Source organism: Populus alba, chromosome 7, assembly GCF_005239225.2.
Source record: "Populus alba chromosome 7, ASM523922v2, whole genome shotgun sequence".
Classification (NCBI taxonomy): Eukaryota; Viridiplantae; Streptophyta; class Magnoliopsida; order Malpighiales; family Salicaceae; genus Populus; species Populus alba.
The window spans coordinates 14,352,668-14,372,055 of NC_133290.1; the positions used below are offsets into that span (position 1 = coordinate 14,352,668).

At 33.6% G+C, this 19,388-nt stretch overlaps 1 protein-coding gene and 1 pseudogene across 1 annotated transcript; both read left to right on the top strand.

Annotated features, from left to right (window-relative positions):
- The first annotated feature begins 2,488 nt into the window (after positions 1-2,488).
- LOC118036239 (protein VASCULATURE COMPLEXITY AND CONNECTIVITY-like) lies at positions 2,489-3,896 on the top strand (annotated as a pseudogene).
- Positions 3,746-5,655, top strand: LOC118036238 (histone-lysine N-methyltransferase ATXR3). Its single transcript, XM_035041926.2, has 5 exons — positions 3,746-3,764; positions 4,203-4,298; positions 4,417-4,710; positions 4,810-4,863; positions 5,426-5,655. Exons 3-5 carry the CDS (start codon positions 4,459-4,461, stop codon positions 5,435-5,437), a joined length of 318 nt encoding a protein of 105 aa, XP_034897817.2. The 5' UTR covers positions 3,746-3,764; positions 4,203-4,298; positions 4,417-4,458; the 3' UTR covers positions 5,438-5,655.
- Positions 5,656-19,388: the final 13,733 nt, after the last annotated feature.

The following is a 19,388-nucleotide window of genomic DNA, read 5'->3' on the forward strand; positions in this document are numbered from 1 at the left end:
GGAGCAACGGCGGCAGGAGGAGAGTCCATGGGGGAGAAAATTAGGGCCGGCTGCAAAGAGAGAAAATATTAGGAGGCTCTGATACCAAGTTGAGAAATAATTAGGAGGCTTGTCCTAATAGGTTAGCCAACCCTTTCTATATATATGAGTAGGGCAATATACAATAGTAAAGGTGGAGATTACCACATAAGAATATGACTACAATATTTCCTATATAATTACATTCTATAATAAGCGGCAACAACAAAAACTGAACTTTTGTTACGTCTTCAAGCGATCTCCTTTTAATTTTTTAAATAGAACACAATTAAAATAAAAATAAGAACTAAATTTTTTTTAACTGGGCCGGACCCGGCAATAACATAATTGGAATTGCGATCAAATTTCATAAATGGTATGTTATTATAATTTTTAAACTAATTTTTAAAAAAACAAAAAAAAAAATATAAAACTCATTTTCATGGTTTTTCAAAAAAAAAAAAAAGGATAAAAACTGTTCACGTGAACAGTGCGAGTGAATTAAAATCCACTCGCACTGTTCACTTAGTGAACAGTGCGCAGTGGAGCATGGCTCCACTGTTCCTGTTCAATGAACTGTGGAGCCATGCTCCACTGTTGATGTTATTATCAGCCTGAGAAGCAGGAAAATACTGCTTCTCAGAACCTACGTTTCAACTTTAACTATTTGTGGGGCCTACCAGCGAAACTCATTTTTTTTCTTTTAACCAAACACCTGGTAGTGTGGTTGCGGGTGAACCTCACCCGCAACCACACTACCAAACGGCCACTTAATGATTGAGCCAGGAGCTGTGGATGCTCTAATATTTCAGGCCTCCCCTCGGACAGCATGCATGATTTTGAAACGTTATTGATCATCAAATGGTTTAGGTGGCAGGCTTTTAATTCAGTTTAGCTAAAAATGTTACACGGCATCTGAGCAATGATCAGCAAGACTCTAATCAAATATATGAGATACCGATCGTAAAGGATGGGCTAGTGGCCTGCAAATGAGCAATAAGCTTGCATCTTCTCATGAGGTGCCAAATTCTGATGTGGCCTTCCTTCCTGCTTGGTTCAAATAAAAGGAAAGGTCGATTCAGGCCATTATCATATAATCCAATACCGCTTTCAGGTTTTTGATCTTGCTTTCAGTCCAACCCATCATGAACTCAGGTCCGTCCCACTTGATTTGTTTAGTAGAGAATGCATATCATGGCGCCATTGATTTTGAATCATGTAATTTCCAGAGCCAAAAGGTTCGTGTATAGTATTTGTTTAAGGGATTGAGGTATGAAAATGGGGTCCCTTTTGTTTGCTGGCTGGTCAAAAAAGTCTCAGATAATCACAGACACAAGGTTTGACAATGGGGTACAGACTACAGATGCACCGTCTTGAGCTTTTCATTGTAGTCTTTTCATGCATTATTTCTCTGATACTTGGGGGGTCCCCTACAGCTGTTGCAGCTTGAAATATGTACCCATTCCCCCCCCAGAATTTTGCTTCCTCCCTCTCTTTTACACTAGCAAATGGCATCCCCTTCAAAAAGTGAAGAATGAGGATGACACCATGTAGCAAATGTCAAGTCTCTCTCTCTACAGAGTAGTTTCACTCCACTCCTGCAAGTCGATAAACCATGGAGAGTGGGACTTCTAACCTAATATTAAAAGAAAAAAAAAGGAATAAAATTAAATGCCATGCAAATACTATTTTTTTTTCTTTAGATTCTAAGGCTGTTTATTTGCTAAAAAATAATTTTTTTTGGAAAGTAAATTTTAAAAAAATAAATTATTTTTCAATATTTAGTGGTGTAATGGAAAATAAGTTGAAAAACATTTTACAGTGTTTGGTTATGTCATGGAAAATGAGTTGGAAAATAACTTATTAATGTTTTATTTTTTTTTCAATTTATTAAAATAATGAGAAACAAATCTTACAAATTAAAAAGTTGAATGAGAATGAAATTTGAAAAAAATATAATTTCATAAACTATCTCAAATAAAATAAATAATAATTAAAATAATAAAGATCAAATCTAAAAAATAAAAAAAATAAAAAAAATAAAGAAATTAAAAGAATAATAATTAACATTTCATAAATTATTTCAAATAAAATAAGTAATAATCAAAAGAATAAGGACCAAATTTGATAGATAAAAAATTTCAATTAAAAAATGATAAGGGAAAACCAAATAACAATTATAAAAATAAGGACCAAAATTAGTATAAAAATAAAATTCTAAGGAATGAAATTGAAAAAAAATATTTAAAACAAAATATATATAGCAATCAAAAGTTTGAAGACCAAACTTGATATAATCAGCAAATAATATGATATTTCTAAATTTTTTCACAACTTTCGAAAAGTGTTTTCCGCCCAAATTTTTCAGGAAAATATTTTTCTGAAAATCAAGCTAAATTTTCTATCATCTTGGATAAAATAAAAGGGTAGCAAAAAGGTTAGCAGTTGTTGCCTGCTTGCCTATACAAATAGAGAAATACTTATTAAAGTCAAAAGGCACAAATATTGCTGGGCCATTACATGGTTTATTGCTAGATGCCAAGGCACGCTCCTCTATGAGCTGGTTCACACCCTTCTTTCCTTGCTCCCCTATCAAAGGAATCCGAAGAGACAAAGAAACGGAAGTGAAAGTATACACAAAAGAAAGTTTCCACTGTTTGGACAAAAGAAGCTTTCGCTAACTTATCCCGGTTAGTCATATTTTCTCCTCACTTTACCACTCTTTATATAATCTCTTTTAGACTTTGTTCATATCCTCTTTCTCATCTTCTAAATCTTAGCACCGAGAAGCTAGTAGAGAGAGTGCTCTGTGTTCCTTCTTCCTTGACACCCAGCTTGATCAAGTGCTCCTTTTTTTCTGAAAAAATGGTTAAAATAGGAGGTATACTTGTTTGTATGTTGGTTGTTGCTATGGATGTAGCAGCTGGTATTCTTGGCATCCAAGCAGAAATCGCACAAAACAAGGCATGTTAACCCCTCCTTCCTTCCAATCTTTTTTTTTTTCTTTTAAGAAAAGCATTTTCTTTGATATATCAGTTATCTTGATCTTACACTTCAAAAATATGAATATATCTTGTTGTAGTCAATAATGTGTGCATGTGGGTGTGTGTTAATACAGGTTAAGCACCTAAGACTTTGGATATTCGAGTGCAGAGAACCAAGCGAGGATGCCTTCAAGCTAGGGTTAGCTGCAGCGGGGATTCTAGTTCTAGCTCATGTTATCGCTAACTTGCTAGGTGGGTGCATGTGCATTTGTTCTCAAGAAGAGCTTCAAAAGAGCTTCCCCTCATAGACAACTGTCTGTGGCATGCTTCCTTTTTTCGTGGTAAGTGAACTTGCATGAACATTTTCTTGATGCCCAACTCAACTGAGTTAGCAAGCAAATTATTTTTTTATTCTGTAGCTTGAACCGATGATCAGTTTCTCAGAGATCAACTATAATTAGCAGTATAGTGTATTACTTATTGATTAATGATGTTTCTGCATACACCTAATTGTCTGGGCAGGATCATATTGGCTGCTGCGTTATCCATGCTAGCGATTGGCACTCTGTCGAACAACAAGTCAAGATCCTCTTGTGGTTTCACACACCATCATTTCTTTTCTTTTGGAGGCATTTTGTGCTTTGTCCATGGACTGTTTTGTGTTGCGTATTACGTCTCTGCCACTGCTGCTTTTAGTGAAGAAAAGCATGGAGGTCATGCTTAGGTCTTTTCCTTTTCATGGCACGAGGATTTTGTTAATTTGTAAGCTGTAAAATTCTAACCTTGATGTGGCAAGCCATATTATCCTTCAGAGCAATTGTGTCATGAGCTGAACTAATTATCTTGCCAATCCTTTTATTATAATTATTGAAAAAAGTTTTGCCACTTGAAAAATACGGTGTATTGTTCTTGTTCACATAAAAATAAGATTAATAAATAATTATTATGACATATAATTCATCAATTTATAGAATTTCCATCACAAGAACAACAATATATTAATCAAGAATAGAAGGTGCAAAATATCATTGCCTTTTTCTTCATGACTTTATATATATATATATATATATATATATATAAAGGTACTATATACCTAAGACAGAGGTGCATATCGTTTACCTGTTGGCCTTTTCACACTGTAGAATATAAATTCCACTTTTTTTATTCTTGTCCAATGGTTGGTGGCTTTTCATTTTGCAGAGTAAAGAAGAATATGAAGCGTCTGTTTGTTTGTGTGGTAGCCAAGTTTGCAGGGGTAGCTACTTAAATTTGACAGGTGAAGGGGCTTTCCAAAAGGTACAGACTAGGATTGAATTCTCTTTTCAGAAAAATATTGAAATTATCTTATTACTGTACTTAAAAGTTTTTGTGTTTTTTTTATTTGATGTCAACTGAACATTGCTGCGCTCATCAGGTGTTGAAGGAGTGGCATGGATTACTGGATCGACATTATTTGATGCTCGGGGCTTGTGAATTAAATTCTGTGTCTGAAGAAGATTATCTGGACTTGGGTAGGGCTGGTTTAGGCAGTTGCTTACTTGGTGGGTTGCCAGATTGGGTGGTTGCATATTCTGCTCGTCTGGTCAGATTTATAAATCTGGAAAGAACAAAGCTTCCTGAGGAAATTCTGAGGCATAATTTGGAAGAGAAAAGGAAATATTTTGCAGATACATGTCTTGAGGTCGAGAGAAGTGATGCTGAGGTTCAGGTAAATGCATAGTGTATGTGTGCACGTGAAATGCTCTTATGAAGTCTGCTGTTTGAGTGACTGCTTGTAATTACTTTCTGGTACTCTTTTTTTGAGCAGGCTGAAGGTGTCTACAACCAGAGGCTTCAAAATTTGGCTGTTACTCTTGACAAGGTCAGTACTGCCTTGGTAATTATTTGAACTATCAGCTTTTGATACAAAATTTTGATCTCTGATGTTTAGGTCCTAGGACCATTGATTTTATGTCTCAGCCTGAAATGTACTGATGTAGAACCACCAGCAAGATCATCCCTTCGTAATTGCCTTTGTTTTACCTATCGTACCTTGTTCCTAACTCATAGAACATGGTTATAGAGTCCGGGCTTTCTGATACAAAATTTCCTCTGATATTTAGGCCTTAGGGCTAACAATTACAGGTCTGAGAATGAAATCTAACCTGTAGAAATGTTTTAAGAACTGCCTTAAATTTCTATCCATTTATTCCATGTGCCCAACTCATTGAACATGATTATAGTCTGGCTGATGAAGCTCTAGGTTTGAGGTTTGAGTATGTTGATTTTAGATGTCTTCCATCAGTAGGAAGTCGTGATGACATTCAGAAAGCTCTTCAGAAATCTTTATTGTGGTGAGCAGCAGCTTATATTGCTTCTTTTTTTCCTTAATGTGTTTTCTTGGGGGAAAAAGGGAAAATTCTATTGAATTTTTTATTTTGAAGGTTGAGGGATGAGGTGCGCAGTCTTCCATGTACATACAAGTGCCGGCATGATGCTGCAGCTGACTTAATCCATGTTTATGCTTATACAAAGAGCTTCTTTAGAGTTAGGGTAAGTCTTCGCTGAACCAGTCTCCTCTAACTGGTTATGTCTATTTTCTTTGCCTTGGAACTATTTTGGAGCAATATCAAATTAAGTCAAAGCTATAATATTAATTTCATCTTCATAATATATCTATCACTTTGATGTTGTTGATCTTTATACCTATCAAATATAAACATACAAAATATATAAGAAACACTAGCTAAAGCGAAGCATTATTTATGTTTGATAAACTTTAAAATAAAGCAAAAAATAATAAAGAATGATTTTTACATATTTATTTTAATTGTACTCGTTGTTCTTTCATAGAATAGAAATCATCGATTATCATATCAATTGTGAATCTTTCAGCAATTTCTTTTTCTATATAAACAATCAAATAATTTGCAAGAAAATCATCCTTCATCTAATGGATTGCGAAGTCTTATTTTAACAATTCTTATCACTGAAAAAGTTCGTTCAATAGGCTGTGAGTTATCAATATTTTTTCTTTTTTTTTAAAAAATCAATTCTTCTTATTTTGTTCATGGTTCAACCTAAAATCAAAAACATTTATCATAAGAAAAAATTGATAATTTTGATGGCTCTGCTAAAAAAATATATATATAAAAAAAAAATTTCAAGCACAATCAAAACAAACCAATAAAATATATCTAATTAATTAGAAAAAAAAATTACTATAACAAGAATTCAAAAAAAATAATTGGTAGAACTAGCAGATCTGAAAAAAAAAAAAAAAAGGAGAAAAAATGATAGAATTATATATATAAAAAAAAAACATCATCAAATTATTAACAAACATTTCAAAAAAAAAAAAAATAGATTTTAAATTTAAGTTACCTTATTTTGTTTTGTTTGATGAAAAATAAATTAATTAGTGGCTTTGCATTAATCTTTTTGTAGAAAAAATTTTCTCATGATTTATGTAAATTGGTGCCTCTGTTTTTTATTTTACAAAATAATATTTTTATATTTTTTTCCTTTCCATGTAGTAAAGAGTAAATTAAAAAAAAATCAAAAATAAAATCACTTAATTTAAATTTAAAGCTCACCTCTTTAAAATAAAAAAATATATCATCTCCTCACATTTAATTACTAATACCCAGTAATAAAAAAAAAATTGTGTTGCAGGGGGCTTGCCCCTGCTTGCCCCCTTGCTTCCGCCCCTGACACGGCCACTATACTTGATGAGGCTTAAGAGTATATCATTATTTTACAAGAACAGGTTAGAGCTTCAGTAGTACAGTCAAGACCTGCCACTACTTTCGATCATCGTAGTCACAATTGTTCGTACTCTAATGATCCTTACAACTTTGTTACTGGTGCTGTCGGTGGTGGTGGTGGTTTTGCTTTCGAGGAGGCTGCGTCAAGTTGGGAGCAGATAATGGAGATGGTTTTGAAGTCTAATGCGGGTCAAAACTTTGTGGATTTTTTTATTTCAATGCAGGGTTTTTCAAGTTAAATTTATGACTTTAGCGTCGTGTGTGCGCTCACGTGCGGAAGGGGTGTTGAGGTCTTTTTATTTAAGGAATAATGAGTTACTAATATCTTATTATCTCTAGGCATTTTGGGCCTAATTATTATAGGTTTTAGCTTTGTTTACTTTAAGATTTGATACATGTATATTATAGTTGATAAGATCTATTATATATTTTATAACCATGAAAAATTGAGAATTCATTGTGAAACATCTTTTTTCACTTTCTGAGAATTACCTTTTATATTATTTTAAATTTGCAGAAGAGATACTTAATTTTGAGTTTCGAGGAATAAAAGGATTCTAGCTAGGCACCTTTGACTCCTAGGCTTTTTCACATTCCTCACATTTTATTATGACATTACTAAATATACTTAAATGACCAGGTAAAAATATTGTTGCAGTTCAAGTAGCCATTTTTTTCATCTTCATCTTTTTTATTATTATTATTTCTCATTGCAGTTTTCTATGCCTAATTTCAAGAGTAATTTGTCCAAATTTATCAAGGAAATTTTTTTTTATAAAGAAGTCAATAAAAAATATTAAATGAATAGAATATTGTAAATCAAATTATTAAACAATCAAGCTGTTGATAGAATATGATAACTTAATCTTATATTTCGATAACAATACAAAATATATAACATTAATATATTTGCATCTATAAAATATCCACCGATTTGAAAGACTTGTATATATAATCAAACAATTCATACATTCTGGAAGAGTATTTACATACTTATATAATTAAACAATTCATACAACACATGACAAAAAGACCTCTCACTATATATCACGCAGACTACCTCTTGATCTTGCTAAAGGTTCATTGATTCCAAACATTCCCAGCTTCGTAGTAATTAAATTACGAAAAACAACAAATGGAGTTCAACGTTGATATTTGCGCTAGTTTACGTGAATTTTGATTAATTTTAAGGAATTCTGAAGTTAATAATCATGTCAGTTTTTAGTGGCTCTGAGGTTTGTGAAACTCGAACTTGTGACTTTTAAAGAGCAAATTTAGAGTCTGATTTGTTAAATAATATTTATATTGTCTTATTTATTAAAGGTAGAATAGTACTTTCAGTTTAACCTATATATACTCTATTTGTATTTAGGTTAAGACTATGCATTCATAATAAACAGATTATTCAGAATTCTAGCCTCCATTTTTGTGTTTGATCTCAATTAGTTTAACATGGTATCAGAGCTGGTTTTATGGAACGAGGCTTAATCCCAAATACGCGGATCCAACTCTGCGGTGAGTTGGCTGGGGGCAGCGCGCCCCTGCTAGGGTTCAGGGCAGAGCCCCGATAATTTTTTTTTTAGAGTGATATTTTGTCTTTCGCTTCTGCAAAATTAGGTATTTCGACAGTTTCTGCAATTATTTTGGTATTTCGACAGTTTCTGCAATCTGCAATTTGGTATTTGCGTTCAGTTTTTGCAAATCTATTTTGTGTTTTGGAGTAATCGTATAATTTCGAGAAGATATTTGTTTAATTTCTGCAATTTAGTATTTTGTTTCCGCTGCTTTTGCATTCTGGTTATTTGTGATTGCTGATTATGGCTACTGAAAGAGATGATTCACTTCAGTCTGTGAGTGTGAGGTTGGATGGGAAGAATTATTCGTATTGGAGTTATGTGATGAGAAATTTCCTTAAGGGTAAGAAGATGTGGGGATATGTTAATGGGACTTATATGATACCTAAAAATGTTGAGGAGGGAGATGTTGTTTTAATAGATACATGGGAAGCAAATAATGCAAAGATCATTACTTGGATCAACAATTTTGTTGAGCATTCGATAGGTATGCAGTTGGCGAAGTATGAGACAACAAAAGAGGTTTGAGATCATCTGCAAAGGTTATTCACACAATCAAATTTTGCAAAACAATATCAATTAGAGAATGACATACGAGCTCTTCATCAGAAGAATATGAGTATCCAAGAGTTTTATTCCGCTATGACAGATCTTTGGGATCAATTGACTCTTACAGAATCGACAGAATTAAAGGCATGTGGTGCCTATATTGAGCGTAGAGAGCAGTAACAATTGGTACAGTTTTAACAGCACTTCACAGTGATTTCAAAGGACTTAGAGGTTCAATTCTGCATCATTCTCCACTGCCTTCTGTTGACTCTGTTGTTAGTGAGTTATTGGCTGAAAAAATACGTCTTCAGTCTTATTCTGAAAAGAGAATTCTTTCTGCTTCAAATCCTTCAGTATTAGCAGTGCCTTCTAAGCCATTCTTTAATCATCAGAATAAGCCTTACACAAGGGTTGGCTTCGATGAGTGCAGTTTCTGTAAGTAGAAAGGTCATTGGAAGGCTCAATGTCCTAAGTTGAGATAGTAGAATCAAGCTTGAAAGTCTGGCAATCAGTCACAATCTAATGCTCATAGACCACCTCAGGGTTATAAACCACAACACCACAATACTGCAGCAGTAGCTTCCCCAGGTTCTATTACCGATCCTAATATTTTGGCTGAGCAATTTTAGAAGTTTCTCTCCTTGTAGCCACAAGCAATGTCCGCTTCTTCTTCCATAGGTCAGTTGCCTCATAGTTCCTCAGGTATGTCACATTCTGAATGGGTCTTGGATTTTGGTGCTTCCCATCATATGTCTTCAGATTCCTCATCTTTTACCTTTATATCCCCTTTGTCCTCCATTCCTGTTATGACTGCTGATGGCACTCAAATGCCCTTAGGAGGTGTTGGTTCTGTTGTCACACCTCACATGTCTCTCCCTAATGTTTATCTTATTCCATAACTCAAATTGAATCTTGCGTCTGTTGGTCAAATATGTGATTCTGGTGATTATTTAGTCATGTTTTCTGGTTCCTTTTGTTGTATACAGGATCTGCAGTCTCAGAAGCTGATTGAGACAAGCTGTAGGGAGAATGGACTATATATTTTGGATGAGTTAAAAGTGCCAGTTGCTGCTGTTGCAGCTGCTACTACTACTGTTGATTTGTCTTCCTTTCGTTTGAGTATTTCATCTTCTAGTTTTTATTTATGGCATTCCCGTCTAGGTCATGTTTTGTCTTCTCGTTTGAGATTTTTGGCATCCACAGGAGCTTTAGGAAATTTGAAAACTTGTGACATTTCTTATTGTAATGGATGTAAATTGACAAAATTTTCCGCCTTACCTTTTAATAGAAGTATTTATCTTTCTTCTTCACCATTTGATTTGATTCATTCTGATGTATAGGGACCTTCTCTTGTTGCCACAAAAGGAGGGTCTCGATATTATGTCTCTTTTATTGATGATCATACTCGTTATTGTTGGGTTTATTTAATGAAACATCGTTCTGAATTCTTTGAGATATATGCAGCTTTTCGAGCTCTTATCAAAACTCAATATTCTACTGTGATTAAATGCTTTAGGTGTGATTTGGGTGGGGAATACACTTCTAATAAATTTTTCCAATTGCTTGCCCTAGATGAAACCATCCACCAAACTTCATGTACAGATACTCCTGAGCAAAATGGTGTTGCTGAAAGAAAACATAGGCACATTGTTGAAACTGCTCGTTCTCTCTTGTTGTCTGCTTTTGTTCCTAGTGAGTTTTGGGGAGAAGCTGTTATTACTGCCGTAAGCTTGATTAATACGATTCCATCTTCTCATAGTTCGGGTCTATCTCCTTTTGAAAAGTTATATGGGTATGTCCTTGATTATTCCTCATTTAGAGTCTTTGGTTGTACTTGTTTCGTTCTTCGTCCTCATGTAGAACGAAGTAAGCTATCCTCTCGATCCGCTATTTGTGTCTTTTTGGGCTATGGTGAAGGTAAAAAGGGTTATCGTTGTTTTGATCCAATAACTCAGAAACTTTATGTGTCTCGTCATGTTGTCTTCCTTGAGCATGTACCTTTCTTTTCTATTCCATCCACTACTCATAGCCTGACTAAATCTGATCTTATTAGTATAGATCCATTTTTTGAGGATTCTGGTAATGATAGCTCTCCCCATGTTCGATCAATTTGTACTCATAACTCTGCAGGTACTGGTACTTTACTCTCTGGCACACTTGAAGCTCCATTCTCATCTACAGCCCTTCAAGCTTCATCTGAGATTGTGGATCCACCTCCACGTCAGTCCATCCGTATTCATAAGTCCACAAAACTACCAGATTTTGTTTATTCTTGTTATTCTTCATCATTTACTTCCTTTTTAGCCTTTATTCATTGTCTTGTTGAGCCCTCTTTCTATAAAGAGGCAATTCTTGATCCGCTTTAGCAGCAAGCTATGAATGATGAACTTTCTACTTTGCATAAGATAGATACTTAGGATTTGGTTCCTCTACCTCCTAGTAAGAGTGTTGCTGGTTGTCATTGGGTATATAAGATCAAGACTAATTCTGATGGGTCTATTGAGCGATATAAAGCTAGGTTGGTTGCTAAAGGATACTCTCAACAGTATGGTATGGACTATGAGGAGACATTTGCTCCGGTTGAAAAAATGACTACTATTCGTACTCTTATTGCCGTAGCTTCGATTCGTTAATGGCATATTTCTCAACTTGATGTTAAAAATGCTTTTTTGAATGGAGATCTTCAAGAAAAAGTTTATATGGCACCCCTTCTTGGTATTTTCCATGACTCTGGATATGTTTGTAAGCTTAAGAAAGCATTATATGGTCTCAAACAAGCACCCCGTGCTTGGTTTGAGAAATTCTCTATTGTGATCTCGTCACTTGGCTTTGTTTCTAGCTGTCATGATTCTGCTCTTTTTATTAAGTGCACTGATGCAAGTCGTATCATTCTGTCTTTAAATGTGGATGACATGATTATTACTAGTGATGACATTGATGTTATTTCAGTTTTGAAGACAGAGTTGGCTAGACGATTTGAGATGAAGGATTTGGGTTATCTTCGATATTTCCCGGGTATTGAGGTAGCATACTCACCTAGAGGTTACCTTCTTTCTCAGTCGAAATATGTTGCAGATATTCTTGAGCGGGCTAGACTTACTGATAACAGGACTATGGATACTCCTATTGAGGTTAACGCAAGGTACTCTTCTTCTAATGGTTTACCTTTGATAGATCCTACTTTATACCACACTATTGTTGAGAGTTTGGTATATCTCACCATTACTCGTCCAGATATTGCATATGTTGTTCATGTTGTTAGTCAGTTTGTTGCTTCTCATACTACTGTTCACTGGGCAGCTGTTCTTTGTATTTTGCGATATCTTCGGGGTACAGTTTTTCAAAGTCTTTTACTTTCATCCACCTCTTCCTTGGAGTTGCGTGCATACTCTGATGCTGATCATGGTAGTGATCCCACAAATCGCAAGTCTGTTACCGGGTTTTGTATCTTTTTAGGTGATTCTCTTATTTCTTGGAAGAGCAAGAAACAATCTATTGTTTCTCAATCATCCACTGAAGCAGAATATCGTGCCATGACATCTACTACCAAAGAGATTATTTGGTTACGTTGGTTACTTGCTGATATGGGAGTTTCCTTTTCCCATCCTACTCCTATGTATTGTGAAAACCAGAGTTCTATTCAGATTGCTCACAACTCGGTTTTTCATAAGCGGACTAAGCACATTGAAATCGATTGTCATCTTACTCGTCATCATCTCAACCATGGAACCATTACTTTGCCTTTTGTTCCTTCTTCATTGCAGATTGCATATTTCTTTACCAAGGCGCATTCCATATCTCGTTTTCGTTTTCTAGTTGGCAAACTCTCGATGCTTGTAGCTGCTGCATCGTGAGTTTGAGGGGAGATGTTAAATAATATTTATGTTGTCTTATTTATTAAGGGTAGAATAGTACTTTCAGTTTAACCTATATCTACTCTATTTGTATTTAGGTTAAGACTATGCATTCATAATAAACAGATTATTCAGAATTCTAGCCTCCGTTTTGTGTTTGATCTCAATTAGTTTAACATGATTAATTAAATTATACCCCTCATAATTTATCTAGTACCTGATCAATTAAATTATACCCCTTATAATTTTTATATTTTCTTATTGTTGCATGTTATGGTAGTGGTTGGATGATTAGACCTATGTTAAAAAAAAAAAATAGTGTGGTTTTTGTTTTGTTGTGCAGTTTCATCTATTTTAGAATGCTGAAAATAATTTAGTTTTCAACGAGAAAAGAAACAAATTGGGATAATATATATTATTTTATTTTTAATAGAGTTGTAATATGGATGAAATATAATAGTGAAAGTTTCAGATTTGCTGCGCCGACCAGATGGTCTTTTCAAGTGGACTAATAAAATAAAATTGAGAACAGATTGGTCTTGGATAGTTCCCGCAAATGGGAATCTTTAGAAATTGGTGGTGTTCTAGGAGACGATGAAGGGGAATTGTTTTTAATATATTTTCTCAAGATCCGCATATAATATAGAATCCAATGAAACTAAGGTCTTGCCAATTTAAAAAACATTTCTTTTGAGAATGATTGTTCCTCTGTTTCTTTTTATTTTTGATCAAATGTAAGAATTGTATAGATCAAAAAGAAGCTGGAGACCAGCAATACAAGGAAAAGGGAACAAAGTCCCTTTTCTAAAACAAAAGCAAGACAAGCTTGCTGGTTAGAAGGCAAAAGGGAACAAACTCCCTTGTACAAACCATAATCAAGACAAGCTTACTAAATAGAAGCAAACTAAGGGAACAGACTCCCTGTATCAACCTAGAATCAAAGGGAACAGACTCCCTCGAACAAATATCAAATCCATAAGGCAAAACAACAATCATACAATGAGAACATCGGCTACTTACTTCTTAAACCCCATGAATGAACGAGGAACAGAAGTTAGACCATGTGGGGACAGGATAAACATGCATGCACGTTAATCTACCCCAATCAATCCAATCAAGATGCAACATTGTAAGCCAGGTGATTTTGTTCATGAAAATACAATATAGTGTAAAATAGTATCTAAAATTTTCTGAAAACAGCCTCAACTGACTTACTAGTGCTTTCAAAAATTCTCTTGTTTCTTTCCTCCCAAATCAAATATACAAGCACAACAAGGGATACTCTTCTCATTCTCGGCTGAAGCCCTTTTTTGTTGTTTTGTAGAACCCTGGTGGCTCTACTTAAGGAAGCCATATTGTTGTAAAGCTTGAGCCAGAATCTGACCTTTCTCCAAAGGGAAGATGATTAATCACAATTGAAGAAGAGATGAGCATGAGACTCATCAACGCTATGACAAAGAGGGCATATAGGGTCAGGGGATAGAAATTGAAGACGATCTCTCGTTCGCAGCTTGCCCAACATTGCCAGCCATAATGAGAAGCTATGTCTTGGAAGAGACCATTGCTCCCAAACTACGTTAGCCCAATGAACAGGATCTGATTTATGCCTGAGAAAGTCATATGCATTGGCTGTAAAAGTACCTGTTCCAGAGTGCCAGCTTGAGAACAACTGCTGAACGGGTGCAACCCCTCCACAATGGATAATCATTCTGTTACGAAGGGAGAAGATTGACTACCACAAAGGAGAGTCGGTTTTTTTGACATCCAACGACCAGATTGAGGCTTGTGCAATGTAGTAATGGCTTACCCATTGAATCCAGAGGGAATCAGCTTTCAAGTGGATATTCCAGAGATGCTTGGCGAAGAAACTATCATTTCTAGCTTTGATGTCAAGGACCCCCAGACCCCTTCATCTTTTGGTAAACATACTTGCTTCCAAGCTACAAGAGCATATTTATTTCTAAGCATGTCTCCGGTCCATATTTGTTCCTCTGTTTCTTCAAAGCATTGGGTGTGGTGGAGTCTGACATGCTCTTGAATTAAAGGAAACAATATTATGTAGCCACGAAGATTCCAACTAAATTCTGATTGAAAAAATATTAATTTAAAATAAAAAAATAAAAATTTTAAATTTTTTTAAAAATATTTTTAACATATAAAAAATATTAATTTTTAAACGTATTTTTTTTAAAATAGGGCCTATAACTACATGATTTTTATTAATTTTAGTACTAGTTCACGAGACTGATTTAAGACTTTGTGTTGGCATAAATGGGTTCTTACAAATTTGTGTTGGCATAAATGGGTTCTTTATTTGAGTTAGTAGCATCTGTCATCCTTGTGCAAGAAGTTTATGGAAAGTGAGTTTTTGTTTTTGTATTACAATTTATTTTTTAAATTATTTTTTATTTGAAAAATATCAAATTAATATTTTTGAGTGTTTTTGAATGATTTTGATATATTAATATTAAAAATTAAAAAAAAATATTTTAAAATATTTTTAATTAAAAATACTTTTAAAAATATACCAAACACACAAATAAAGAATGTATCCATATATTCATCAGATTATAATGATTGTATGCTAATGAGCTGAGCATGATGTCAACGAGCTATCATCAATTCTGATACATGATAATTTTAGATTCCTTATATGCTCATGAGATTACATTATGCTAAACTTCTAATATAAGTTTATAATATATGCTCAGGCTATCACATGCTAAAATCTTGACTTAAAAATTTAGGTCAAAATGATAACGTCAGCATTTTGATTATTTTCACTATTCACATGTTTACTGTAACCCAATAAACCTTTAAATTTTATGGATTACTTTCAAAATTAATGATGTTTGAAACCAATGACCCATTTCATAATTAATGGCAAGTACTGGCAGATATAGTATTAGACATTATTAAAAAATACATACGTGTGTGTGAGAATCTATTCAAAGGAATAATAACTCCATAAGATTGTTTATTTATGTGTTTTAAAAGTGTTTTTAAAAAAATTTAATTTTTTTATTAATTTCGAATTAATATATTTTTAGTGTTTTCAAATTATTTTGATGTATAGATATCAAAAATAATTTTAAAAATAAAAAAAAAAACATCATTAATATGTATTTTGACACAAAATATTATTTAAAAAAGCAACCACAATTATACTGTTAGTTGGCCTCTCTAGGGCTGTTGCACAAAACACTTTATCATTTTTTGGTCTAAATGCATAACAACAAGCTTTGGCCCATTGTTCTTTTCTGCTCAAGGGAAAGCATGGATGAAATCTTAGGGAGAAAAAATACATTCAATGTTTCCATCTCTTTAAAAGCTTAGGTTACTTCATCTTCATGTCAATCTATTTATTATCTTTCTTAAAATATTTTTCATTTGATTTTATTTTAAATTTTTTAAAGTGTAGATTACATCTCAGTACAATATTAACAAATTCACCGGTTAAGTAAATATTAAAATTAAAATTTAATCCAAAAGTTTTGAATTATAAATTTGAATTTTACAGGTTAATTTATTAACACGAGCTTCCATGGTATATAAGACATCGAAATTGAATTTCAAAGAAAAAAAAAAGTCCAAATTTTAGTGTGTGTGGTGGGCAAGTAGCAGTGAGAACTCGTAGCGATTTACAACAAATATTGATATTTTTACTTTACAATACATATAGGTATTGGCAAGACCTTCTTATATAATGATAACAAATTATCTTTTGCCACGTCATGAACAACCCGTGGAGGATTCTTCAAAGTTCCCGCTTGTCTAAACTCAAAGATGATGAGATAGAAATGCGCCACGACAAGAGTATTCCAGCTGTCAAGGATTTTTGCCTTCTTTTGTCAAAAGTGAGACTCGGAGACATTAACCACTTATTATCATAGTTAGACCCGGTGTGGTAACCGGTTCAGTTCTAAATCCGAGTTTTAGGTTTTAACTAGTTCATCGAGTTGCTAGGATTATTATTTTTTGAATGTTTCTCTATTTTTTTTTGTTCCTACCCCTAATATCCATTGTTCTCACTTTGCCTAGATCCAGTAACCCACCCGTAGGATTCAGGATTCCAAACCCTAGCTAGACCAGTAACCAACCCCACAACAATTGAGTCCCATTCATGCACCAACGTATAGGCTAACAACGATACCGTTCCTTTTTCAGGACCTGTTTGGCTGGCTAGCCTTGTAAGGCAACAAATTGATTTTATCCATGTACCATTCGTGGCCGCCCCCAGCTCTGTGCACATCCAATAAGACCATTCGTGTCCCCCAGCTTGTGATCAAAGGTGGGTATTTCTTCCAAAAAGTCACGGCATATGTGGGTAATCGGCAGAGTAATTATTCACCTGACACCTGTAAAAACAATTCTTTAGTTTAGAAAATGTTTTATATAAATGATGAGAGATTTTCCAAATACGAGGTCACGAGTCAGCGTGTCAACATCGATGATAATTCATAAAAGCACCAAAAGACTACACTTTTTGGCATGGCATAAATATGCGCACGCATTTTGATGTAATAATGGTAAGGTTGGGCCAAGACTGTAGCCTCCACCATGTCACCAGTACGCTACCGATTGCAAGTTTGATATTCTCCAGTATATTGAACTGAATGCCAGGAATCGGTAATGAAAAAAACAGCGACCTCTAGATATAATAAAGTACCGAAAAAGTCCTCCTCTTATTTAATTACTTACAAAATAAAGATATTCATTCTTTGTTCATTCTACAGATCCCAACGACCATCCTCTTTTTGCCATTTATGATATTTCGATCATCAAATGATGGAGCCAGGGAGATGTGGATGTTCTATTTCAGGCCGTAGAATTATTCTAATTATTCTTTGGCCGTAGGACTACAAATATTACACGGCATCTAATATTTAAATGAAACCGCCAACAATTATTGATGATTTTTCAATTCATCAATGATTTTGTTTGTAATATTTAAATAAAAATTTTAAATTAATTAATTTTTTTTCAGAAAATCACCAAATAACACCGACGACTTTTCAATCTGTCGGTGATTTTGTCCATAAAAAACAACAATTAACAGTGCAATTGGAAAGTGAACAGTCCTGGAGTTCTCTAGAAAATACTAATGGAAAATCCCGTTGGTGATTTCCTTTATAATTGACATAATAAACAGTGTTTATAGTTTACCAACGGATTTACCGATGGAATTCTGGTGGTAAAAATTGACATGTCATCTTTTTTTTTGTTGCTTTGTTTGAATTTTTTTTTCCCACTATAATTCCCTCGGTATATACTGAGAGAATATATCCATCGGTAAAATCCCTTGAAAATTTACCAACAAAAATATTCCTTCGATATTTCTATTTATATTTATCGATTTTCTAGTAGTGATATAACATTAATATATTTGTATCTATGAAATATCCACCGATTTGAAAAGACTTATATATATAATCAAACAATTCATACATTCTGGAGGAGTATTTACATACTTGTATAATTATATAATTAAACAATTCATACAACACATGACAAAAAGACCTCTCACTATATATCACGCAGACTACCTCTTGATCTTGCTAAAGGTTCATTGATTCCCAACATTCCCAGCTTCGTAGTAATTAAATTATGAAAAACAACACGTGGAGTTCGCGTCGATTTTTGCGCTGATTTGCATACAGATTTCAACAATCTTATCTATTTTAAAGTTAACGGTGATGCAAGTTTTTAGTGACACTAAGATATTTTTATTTAAATTTATAATTTTTAAAAAGCAAATTTAAGATCTGATCAATTAAATTATATCCCTTAGAATTTATCCAGAATTTAACCAATTAAATTACATACTTCAAAATTATTATTTTTATTGTGGCATGGTATGGTAGTGGTTGGATGTATGTAAAAAAACAAATAGTGTTGTTTTTGTTTTGTTGTGCAATTTCTTCTATTTTGGAATGCTGAAAATAATTTAGTTTTCAACGAGAAAAGAAACAAATTGGGATAATATATATTATTTTATTTTTAATAGAGTTGTAATATGGGTGAAATGTAATAATGAAAGTTTCAGATTTGCTCCGCGGACCCGATGGTCTTTTTCAAGTGGACTAATAAAATAAAATTGAGGAGACAGATTGAAGTGGAGGTTGAGGAATGGATATGGACCACTAAAAAAAACTTAAAAAATATAAGAAAAATTATTTTTTTGTGATTGAGTTTAATTGTCCTAAAAAGTTAAAACAAAAACACACTATAGAGTTTGCCTTTATATAGACTAAAGAGTTTGCCTTTATGTATAGACTAAAGAGTTTGCCTTTATACAGTGTGCGTGAAAGATACTAAACAGAGCCAGTATTAAAATTAAAATTTAATCCAAGTTTTGAATTATAAATTTGTATTTAACAGATTATTCTATTAACACAACCTTCCATGGTATCGAGATTGAATTTCAAAGAAGAAAAAAAAGTCTGAATTTCAGTGCGTGTGGTAGGCAAATAGCGTCAGATTTTGCTGACATAGAGGACTCGTGGTGATTTTGCTGACATAGCCCTCGTCTAAAAGATAAACAAATATATATATCAGGAAACTTGCTTGTTGATGTTGTGTTTTGTTAATAAGATTGCTGTTAATTTTATTTTTGTATCTTCCTTCCATCCTTGTTTTTTTTTTTTTGCTTGTTGAGTACAG

What these genes read in the sequence shown, in the direction of transcription:
- LOC118036238 (XM_035041926.2), top strand. Translation starts at nt 4,459, where the DNA reads ATGCTCGGGGCTTGTGAATTAAATTCTGTGTCTGAAGAAGATTATCTG. An exon ending in GAAGTGATGCTGAGGTTCAG is followed by an intron (nt 4,711 to 4,809) that starts GTAAATGCATAG and finishes TTTTTTGAGCAG; the next exon opens with GCTGAAGGTGTCTACAACCA.